This window comes from Saccopteryx leptura, chromosome 2, assembly GCF_036850995.1.
Source record: "Saccopteryx leptura isolate mSacLep1 chromosome 2, mSacLep1_pri_phased_curated, whole genome shotgun sequence".
Taxonomy (NCBI): Eukaryota; Metazoa; Chordata; class Mammalia; order Chiroptera; family Emballonuridae; genus Saccopteryx; species Saccopteryx leptura.
The window spans coordinates 346,689,279-346,699,909 of NC_089504.1; the positions used below are offsets into that span (position 1 = coordinate 346,689,279).

The 10,631-nt window shown below is 51.4% G+C and overlaps 1 protein-coding gene across 1 annotated transcript; it reads right to left on the minus strand.

The window, feature by feature from the left end:
• Nucleotides 1-1,479: 1,479 nt before the first annotated feature.
• Nucleotides 1,480-3,078, minus strand: CSF3 (colony stimulating factor 3). The gene is made up of 5 exons (XM_066364450.1): nt 3,066-3,078; nt 2,781-2,920; nt 2,300-2,395; nt 2,017-2,163; nt 1,480-1,644 (listed from the first exon to the last, which is right to left on the minus strand). Exons 1-5 carry the CDS (start codon nt 3,076-3,078, stop codon nt 1,480-1,482), a joined length of 561 nt encoding a protein of 186 aa, XP_066220547.1.
• Nucleotides 3,079-10,631: the final 7,553 nt, after the last annotated feature.

Consider the following 10,631-nt stretch of genomic DNA (forward strand, 5'->3'; position numbering starts at 1 on the left):
CATACGTGCATCTTGAGCTGAGGGCACGGAGAGGTGAGCCTCGAGCCTGTGGAGTGGGGCAGCCCCTCCGTCTCCACATCTCACGCTCTCCTAGCTGTGAGCTCAGCCTTTTCCGCCCAGGCACTGAGAAGCAGGAGGCCGGCTGGCCAGCGTGAGACTGTTCCCCACCAGATTGGGCAGAGCCCAGAATTTGAGTTTCGTCTCAAGTTGTTAATTCTATCTTTGTGGGCACTTGTGAGTGCGGATTAGCACGTCATCCCAATGCGCCAAAGTTGCGGGTTTGATGCCCAGTCAGGGCACATACAGGAATCAACCAATGAATGCATGAGTAAGTGGAACAACAAATCGATGTTTCTCTCTCTTTGTCTGCCTCCCTCCCTCCTTCCATGCCTCCCTCTCTCCCTTCCCATTCCTCTAAAATGAAAGTTCATGGAAGATGGTAAACAGACCAGCCCTGTGCAAGTATGAAATGCACGTGGACTGTTAGGGTTCACCCCCAGTGCCACACTCGGTCCTGTCCTGCTACCTGCTACCGGTCTCCCACCTGCCTGTGTTCCCGATGAGGCCGGGGCTCCCCCTTCCTCCCTGCACCCTGTCCCCCCCCCCCCCCGCCCTTCCAGCCCTGGCCAGGCGCCAGCTGGACTCAAGAAGGAGGCAGGACATTTACTAGAGACAAACACTTTATTAACGTGAAGTTTGGCTACAGTGAGAAAGTGGGGGCAGAGACTGAGCCCTTGGGGTCCCTCTCACACACCCGTCACATAGTCCTCGTCTTTCCCCACTCCCCATCCAGTGGCAGAGACCAGGCCACCTGCCCAGCCTTACAAGGAGTCAGGATACGGCCCTTGGTGGAGCGAGGGAGGGGAAGATATCAAGAGCTGGTGATGGGTGTTCCCATAGGGCATACAGGAAAATGAGAGACACCCGTGGGTGTCAACACAGGCTCAGAGAATTTTATAAAGGAAAATTAGATTTCCCAACATATTTGTAGGACCACAGGGTCAAGCCTCCCAGCTCTGGCTGCCTCTGCTGGGCTTCAGGCCTAGGGGGAAGGGATGTGAGGGGAAGCAGAGCTTGGCCAACCTGGCATTCATTCACAAGCCAAGCCAGGCCAGAGTGAGGGAGGGCTACAAGGACCCAGCTGGGGAACACTGCTGTTTAAATATTAAACAGGGCTGTCTTGTCTCCCACGTGGGAGATTTCCTGATGCTTCCAAGGGCCCCAAGCTGGGTACCCTTGGGTCGGGGATTCACCGTCACAGGAATTAATACTTGGTATTTACCTATCTACCTCCCAGTCCAGGGGACAGGAAGACAGGAGCTTTTCTCTCTGCTACAGACAGGAGACGAAAGCCTGGAGGTGGAGGGAAGGGCCCAGGAGTCTGGGGCTCCCTCCTACGTTTCCCTATCTTTAAATACTAGGTTTAAATAAACATAAATATTAAATAAAGATAAATACACTGGAAGGGGAGGGCTTTGCTCAGAGGTGGGAGAGGAAGCGCAGGGCACGGTGCGCTTGCTCCAGGAAGCTCTTCAGGTTGGAGGCCACCAGGACACCTCCCGCCCGGCGCTGGAAGGCCGAGGTGAAGGTGGGCAGGGGGCTGTGGGTGGCCTGCACAGCAGGGGCCATCCCCAGGTCTGCCATCTGTGGAGGAAAAGGCAAGATCAGCAACCAGGCCTTGCTGAGTGGGCGTGGTTATCACAGATGAGGAAACGCAAAAGGCTGCCGGGCTGTGAACAATCACATGCTTGATGGCCGAGCCAGGACCTGAACCCAGTCCGTTTCCTTTTGAGGTCCAGTGACCAGGCTCCTGCCCTCAACCAAGGGGTGTGTGGTAGGGTCAGCAGCAGGGGAGTCCTGGGATGGGGTGGTAGCTCCCTACATACAACCCCCCATCTCCCAGAATGCTACCACCAACCCCGAAAGAACATCTGGGAACCCCAGGCTTCCAGCATGACCGTTAGGGACCAGCCTGGTCTAGGCCCCTAACACATATTGCTCCCAATCGAGGCTCACCTGCTGCCAGATGTTGGTGGCAAAATCGGTGATGTCCAGCTTCAGCATTTCCAAGGTGGGGGCTAGCTGGGGGGAGATTCCCGCCAGGGCCTGCAGGAGGCCCTGGTAGAGGAAGAGGCCACTGTGGAGTTTCCTCAGGCAGTCCGTCTGGGGCAGATGGAGTGAGAGTTAGGGGGTGCTGCCGCGGCACTCCCCTCGGGGCCCCAGCTCAGACCTGGAGGTCGGAGGCCTTCCAGCTCCCCCTTCCCTCCCCCTCACCGCCTCCTCCCCTCCAGACACTCACCCAGCTGGAGCAACTGGTCAGGGGAGCCCGGGGGATGCCCAGAGAATGGCTGAGCAGCAGCAGCTCCTCGGGGTGGCACAGCTTGTGGGTGGCACACTGTGGACAGGAAGGATGCTGAATGCAGGGGACTCGGTAGAGCCAGGCTGTTCCTTCCCATGTCTCTGAGGTCTTCCCCTCCCTCCCTGTCTGGCCAGGGTCTTCAGCCCTATTCCCCCTGCCCCACTTCCGTCCCAGCCAGCCCCTCCCTGGGTACCGTCCCCAAGAGGTTCTCTTCCCCCCGTTTCTTCCCAGCCTTCCAGGGCTTCTCTTCCAGCCTTCTTTCTTCCATTTGCTCATGCCTCTCCTCTCCCACGCCCCTTCCCGATGTCTCCCCGACACTTCCCTTCGCCGCCCTCAGCTCTCCCGTCTGGGTTCTCTTTCCTCGTTCATCCGGCAGCATCTGTGAGCCCTCCTCGTCTTTCTGCCAGCTTCTCACACTCACCAGCATCTCCTGCATGACGGTGACATCAGCCTGGATCTTCCTCACTTGCTCGAAGGACTTGGGGAGGAAGCTCTGGGGGAGGTTGCTGGCGGTGGCTTGCACTGTCCAAAGTGCACTTTGCCAGAGTAGCAGCTGTAGGGCTGGGAGCAGATGGGGACTCAGGAGACATGCTCTCCGCTCCCACCTGGGTCTCTTTCTGGGAGCTTAGGGACCCCCAGCCCCTCGATCACTCCAGCCTCCCTCCCATGCCCCAGGCAGGCAGCTCCTGGGTCCTGGGACACTCACCCATCAGCTTCATGGGGATCTGGGCAGCAGGCTCAGCAGAGTCAGGGTGGGTCTGCAGGCTCGGGTCTATGTCAGGGGCCAGCTCTGGAGGGCCTTTATACTTAAGCCCATGGAGGCCTGGGAGGAAATTACCTGGTGCTGAGACTAAGGCTTAGTAATAACTTCCCAGGATTTATGCAAATTTTTTGTCCAGGACAATGCAGGGGGTTGAGACAAAAAGCTGTTTGCGAAAGTTTTGTGAAATTATGGAATCACTGACGTAGTGACCCCCTCAAACTCTCTTCCTCCCCTCAGCCCCACCCTAGCCTGAATTGCCCTAGGGTGTTTGAACAGAACCTCTGAACAAAGGCTGAGCCACTGGTAAATGCCTTGGAGGCTGGAGTCAGGTCAGAGGGATCGGAGAGGCAGACCTCTGGGCAGCCCCGCCCTCTCTCCCCTGGCAGCAGCCCTCGCCACTTCCCCTGGGGCTAGCCTCTGCCCCCAAATCCTGGGAAGCTAGGTGCCCCCCTTTCTACCCCCAGACTCGCAGGAGGCTGTCTTCCTGAGTCCTCTCCTGAGGGGCCAGAGGCCTCTGATAGGGACCTCGGGGCATTACCTCCTGTCCCCACCCCATACTTGGACGGCTGTCATCCCAGGCTCCTGTTCTGAACTGGTTAGCTGGGAACTCCCCAATCCCCCCCGTGACTCATTCTTTTAAGCCCCTGGAATCCTGGCAAAAACCAGAGGAAACCGGATGTCTGTCCCGAATGAAGCAAGACCTTCGGAGGCTCTTGGTTCACCTGACCTTGCCCTTCCTTCTCCCGCACCCCCCTTCCCCGAACGAACACCGTCCCAGGGCTTTGCAGTTGAGGGTCTTGAACTTGTGTCTTCCCAGGCCAAGTTCACTCCCAGCCAGAGTGTGTGCTGCCCGGAGGTGAAGAAGGGCTGGGGGTGAGAAAAAAGAAAGTGCCCCGGCTGCGAATCCTGGAGCCATGCAATGTTGGCTCTGGGGGGTTGGAGGGGGTTGTTTCTGGAGTCTGTTCCAAGTCTGCGAAACGGACCAGAGAGGGAAGCGCCTTGTCCACGGTCATAGGTAGCAGAATCAGGGTTACAGCCCAGACCTCTGCCTCGGGCCAGAAAGCTTTCACAGGCCACGGGGCCTGTCCAGGGCAGTCTGACCAACCACACCCAAGGTTATCATTTTTTGTCCCAATTTATTCTAAAATGGGCCAAGGCACAGAGACATCATCTGCTGAGGAGTAGGTGCGTGTCTTTGGGCGCAGCCATCTCTGGGGAAGGAGTGCCCCCTGGTGGTCACCGCTGGCAGGGTCTTCACCGGGGGGATAGGTTCACATCCTGCCTCTCCAGACCTTGGTGCTGTTTGGGAGGAGGCATTGCGCCCCCACCAACCCGACTTTCAGGAAGGCATCTTGCCACGCCACCATGTAGTGATTGAACTCAGCTCTGGACCACCTCCCTAGAGTAGAGGGCCGGGTTTAACAACTGTGGAGGGCAGGAGTTTCACATTCACAAACATGGCCCCTAAAATCTCCAAAGAACTCAGCCTGCCTTAGAAGTTGTGCTGGGTAAGTAGAGCACTCTCTATGTGTTATCAAATACATTCCTTTCAATAAGCTTATAAGGAGGGATCTAGACCATTTTCCCTTTTACAGAAGACAAATCTCACCTTAAGAGAGCTTAAGTAACTTGCCAAGTAGCAGAACCCAGATCTGCCCTGTGCCAAAGTCTTAAATCATAACCATCAAATCTCTGAACCAATGTTTGGCCTTCCTCACTCGTGACCAGGCAGCTCTAGACCCAGACTCTTATCTTCACCTACAGTCCGCGTGTGTCAGATGTTTGGTTCAGAAAAATATGAGAATTTTATTTTAATTAAAAAAAATGTGTTGTTATTATTATGACTATTATTAGAGAAAAAGGAAGGGGGAGAGAGAGAATGAGAGGGAGGGAGAAAGAAACACTGACTTGTTGCTCCATTTATTTATGCATTCATTGGTTGATTCATGTATGTGCCCTGACCAGGGATCAAACCCGCAACCTTGGGATGTCAGGTCAACGCTCTAACCAACTTAGCTACTGGCCAGGGCAAAAAAACGTGTGAATTCTGACAAGGGTGGCCAGAATGGTAAAAAGACTCAAGATTATGATTTGAAGAAAATAGGATGTTTTTTCTAGGGAAGAGAAGGAGGGGATTGTTGTATGGTTTCAAGGGTTAGAAGAGGGACGGTGAGTGGAGGCCACAGCCAGCCCGTTTTCAGCTGAACAGAAGGAAAGGGCTTGCTAATGTCTGAGGTGTTGGAGGATAGAGAGGGCTGCTGCTTTTAGAGAAAACCATCAGCCATCCTGGGAGGGGTTCTGGCATCCATCCCATAGGGAGAGAATCAGAATGTTAGCCGGCAATTACATGTCAGGCACCTGCCATTACGCTTTTGTCATTTCATCCTACCGACCAAGCGGTAGAGTGTGATTATTCTCGTTCCAGACAAGGGATGGCGTCAGAGGAGTGAAAGCCCTTGCCCAAGATTGCAGGCTGAGCCGGGCAGGACTTGCTTCCCAGGCCCCTGAGGCTCCTATTTATTACATTATCTTCCTGTTCAGATAGCTGTACTTCTTGAATAATGACTCAATCCAGACTTCAGCCCAAACTGGGGAGAATAAAGAGCAGGCAGAGAGGAGAGAGATAGCAAGAGCGTGTTACTGGCCATGACGCACGCAGGCTGGGCTGGACAAAATGATCTTCTGGCAAAGGGTCTGGCTCCAGAGACCCCTCGTTATTCATCTTGCCAGCTTCCCAGAGCTCTCCCAGGTATTTCTCAATGTCCAGAACTGATCAGCAACTTTGCCTTTCACTTCCTCTTTTCCTCTGGCACTGGGCTTGGAGCATCTCTTTACAGGCTCTGCAGTAACTCATTTGTTGCAGGCTCAGCCGCTGTACCAAGACATGTACATCCTGAGTTAAGAATGGGCTTTCCATTTTTAAATGGTTGGGGAAAAATCACCAGACTATTTCACAATGTGTTAAAGCACGTGAAATTCGAACCCCAGTGTTCCTAAATAATTAGTTTACATATTGTTTATAGTCACTTTCAAGAAGGGCGGAAGTGAGTAATTGTGACAGACCATATGGCTCACAAACTTAAAAATTCTACTATCTGGCCCTTTAAGAAAGTTTGCCAGAGAAAAAGAGGACAGAGGGAAAGGGGATGATAGGATGGGATAAACCTGAAGGGAAGGGGGGAGGGTGCTCTGGGGAGGGGGGTAAGGGAACTGTTGAGGGGAATACAGGGGAGGGGGGGATGCATTGGGGCGACACTAGAATCTATGTAAACACGATAAATTAAAATCAATAATAAAAAAAGAAAGTTTTCAAACTGTGTATATAGGACACATGTGCAAGGAGACATGCAGAGATGTCCTTTGCAGCATGCTTGTAATAATAAACAGATGCTCACCAAGGGAATGGCTACATAAGGGTCTGTTCATACCCATGCTCCCCCTCCTCTCCCCCCCCAACTGAAACTTCATGAGGGGAAAGGAATTTGTTTTATTCCATTGTATTCTCAGTGCCTGGACAGTGCTGGGCTCAACTATCAACAGAATTAGACATCAACACCCATATTGAGTGAAAAAAGCAAGTTACAGAGCCTGGCTAATTAGCTCAGTTGGTTAGAGCATTGTCTTGATATGCCAAGGTTGCAGGTTCGATCCCCAGTCAGGGCACTTACAAGCATCAAGGGATGGGTAGAACAACAAATAGATGTCCCTCTCTCTCTCTCTCTCTCTCTCCCCCCTTCTTCTCTCTCTAAAATCAGTAAAAATTAAAAAGTAAAGAAAAAAAGCAGGTTACATTAAGGTGATACATCATTTATAAAGATTTAGAGACTCAAAATAACACTATATTTTGTAGTGAAAGTATAAAACATACACTGAAAGGCTATCCACTATATTCATCAGAGGGGCTGCCTCTGGGCGGAGGGCGAGGGAGGGGCCTGGGAAGTGAACAAGATGAGCGTCCAGTTCATCTGTCATGTATTTTTGTGGATTAAAAGCTTGACACAATGACAACCTGTTAACATTTATTAAACTTGGGTAGAAAGTACACAGGTATTTATATCATTCTTTTACTTTCTCTGTAGTTTTCTAATTAAAAAAAAGAACAAAATTAAAAGGTAGGGAGCATAGTGAGCTCTCCAAATGTTAAAATGACACTATACTTCTCCAGGAAAAGCTAAGCCAAGCCGCTGGGTTGAATAACAAGAAAGTTTCAGACAGAAAAATGGTCAAGGTGAAGAAGAACCAGGAAATCATGGAAATGACCCCCAGTCTCTGTAACAGGGTGATACCCTCTCCAATCCATTACCAAGTAAGAAAGGGTCTAAGGCACTTTGGGCCAGGCGCCAACTTTAAGATTTATAAATACTTGTGCCTGACCTGTGGTGGCGCAATGAGTGAAACATCGACCTGGAATGCTGAAGTTCGTCAGTTCGAAACCCCAGGCTTGCCCGGTCAAGGCATCTACAAGAAGCAACTATCATGTGTTGATGCTTCCTGCTCCTCTCCCCTTCCCCCTTCTCGCTCTCTCTAAAATTAATAACTAAGTCATTTTTAAAGTGTATGTGCTGCTAAAAAAATATTCTAAAAAATGATTTATAAACACTTATGAGGTTGGCCGTCCTTGGGAATGATATTAATTACAATGGGACATGTTAAGCAGGTTAGAAAGAGCCTCAGGCCCTGGCCGGTTGGCTCAGCGGTAGAGCATCGGCCTGGCGTGCGGAGGACCCGGGTTCGATTCCTGGCCAGGGCACATAGGAGAAGCGCCCATTTGCTTCTCCACCCCCCCCCTTCCTCTCTGTCTCTCTCTTCTCCTCCCGCAGCCAAGGCTCCATTGGAGCAAAGATGGCCCGGGCGCTGGGGATGGCTCCTTGGCCTCTGCCCCAGGCGCTAGAGTGGCTCTGGTCGCGGCAGAGCGACTCGCCCCCTGGAGGGCAGAGCGTCGCCCCTAGTGGGCGTGCCGGGTGGATCCGGGTGCATGCGGGAGTCTGTCTGACTGTCTCTCCCCGTTTCCAGCTTCAGGGAAAAAAAAAAAAAAAAAAGAAAGAGCCTCAGGCATCTGCATCTGCCCTCTGTATACAAGTCTCTTTATCAGACACTCAAAAAGAAAGTCACTTTGAGAGGTCAGGTAAAGTAGTCAAGGGCCAGGACAGCCATGTAGGGACAAAAATGAACCAACGAGATAAGAGAACCACAGACAGGCTGGGAGCAGGTGGCAGGCGTGGCAGCACATCACTGAGCTCGGCGCCTGGCAGGCCGGTGCACTGCCCACGTACACCTGTCCCGGAAGGCCAGGCCGGGTGCGCACCGTTGCTCCCTGGCCTGCTCTTCCTGGGAGTTAAAGATCTGTTCGATTTTTGAATTGGCCTGTAAAATGGGGAAAGAATTGGAATTTTCAAAGTAAGGATTTGGACACTGGAATAAAACATCTCCCACAGAGACTGAAGGGGTCTTCGGCGCGGGGAGCGGGGGAATATCATTTCACAAAGCAAAGTTCTTTGAGTCTTTTTAATTTTCTGTTGATTGAGAGAGAAGGGAGGGAGAGAGAAGCATCAGCTTGTTGTTCCACTCAGTTGTTCCATTTAGTTGTGCACTCGCTGATTGCCTCCTGTGTGCACCCTGACCAGGGATTGAACCCATGACCTCAACTTGCCAGGATGAGCTTTGTCCACTGAACCACCCAGCCAGGATAAAGCAAGCTTTTTGAATTTTAGTACATGGGGAGGTGGCAGAAGCATGAAAGTGGGCAATGCCAAAGCACTGTAGCCAAGGCTGGGGTGGCAACAGGAACCAAAGCAAGGCCAGGCTAAAACCCGCCTTTGACCCTTTGAATAGTGAGTTTTTTTTTATGCTCGCTGACCCCCGGGAATGAATTCTTTTCTTTTCTTTTCTTTTTTTAGATTTTATTTTTTCGGAATGAATTATTTTCAAAAATGAAATTAGTTCCAGTTCCAGTTTTATCAACTTAAAATCATGTTTGTTCGATAACCAATTTATGGAAACAAGAAGAACATACATTTGCCTTTTTTAATGTTGTCTTACACATTTTTAAAATAAGTCGATCGTACTCTGGATGGTCAGGAGGCACGAGGACGTACATGAACATTTGTTTTGTACTACTCAAAGGGTTAATGGACATTGGGGATAGATATCATGGGGATAAAAATCTGAAGTTGGTGATGAACGGTACCTCTTTTCCAACAGAAAAGGTATTATTGAACCCAGAGTGCCAGACACTGCATGAGGTCTGGGGAAGACACAAATGCGCCATGTTCTTAAAGAACTCACAAACTAGCCTGACTGAGTGGTGGCGCAGTGGAGAGAGTGTTGGTCTGGGATGCTGAGGACTGAGGATGTAAACCCTGAGGTCGTCAGCTTGAGTGTGGGCTCATCCAGCTTGAGCACTGGCTCATCTGGCTCAAATGTGGGGTCACTGGCTTGAACGTGGGATCATAGACATGACTCCGTGGTTGCTGGCTGGAGTCCCCCCAACCCCAATCAAAGCACATATAAGAAAGCAATCAATTGTCTGACCAGGCGGTGGCGCAGTGGATAGAGCATTGGACTGGGATGCAGAGGACCCAGGTTCGAGACCTGAGGTCACCGGCTTGAGTGCGGGCTCATCTGGTTTGAGCAAAGGCCCACCGGCTTGAACCCAAGGTCACTGGCTCCAGCAAGGGGTTGCTCTGTGTGCTGAAGGTCCACGGTCAAAGCACGTATGAGAAAGCAATCAATGAACAACTAAGGTGTTGCAATATGCAACGAAAAACTGATGATTGATGCTTCTCGTCTCTCTGCGTTCCTGTCTGTCCCTGTCTATCCCTCTCTCTGTCTCTGTAAAAAAAAATAAAATAAAATTTAAAAGAAAGCAATCAATTAACAACTAAAGTGCCGGAACAAGTTGATGCCTCTCATCTCTCTCCCTGTCTGTTGCTCTTTCTGTAAAAAAAAAAGATTTTGTCCTGACCAGTGGCAGATAGTGTCCTCCAGGAGTGCGAAGGTCACAGGTTCAATCCCCAGGGCACCGGCTTGATTCTGGGGTTGCTGGCTTGACCTTGAGGGGTCACTGCTTGACCCTGAGGTTGCTGGTTCAAGCCGTGGACAGGGCATGTATGAGAGCAATCAATGGGTGCACAACTAAGTGAACAGTTGATGCTTCTCTCTTCGCCCCCCAACCCTTTCCTGTCAAACAAACAAAACAAAAACAACAAAAAACAAACTAGTTGGGAAGACATTCCCATCAGCTACCCTCAGGGAACTGTTTGGTTATGGAGTAGTCCAGAAGCCAGGGGGTTAAGCTGCTGTGGGGCAGAAGTCTCCCAGGAAAATCACTCCCGAGGCAGGGAGAGCACACAGGACAGGAACCCAAGGAGAGGCTGAAACCCCCGAGCCATGTTCAGATAACAGACTTGGCAGGAGCAGAGGGTACATGTACCGCCAGGCCCAGCCAGAGAACCCGGGAATACTTCAGATGACCCAACCACGAGCCCCGCTGCTGGCAGCTGGGAGACT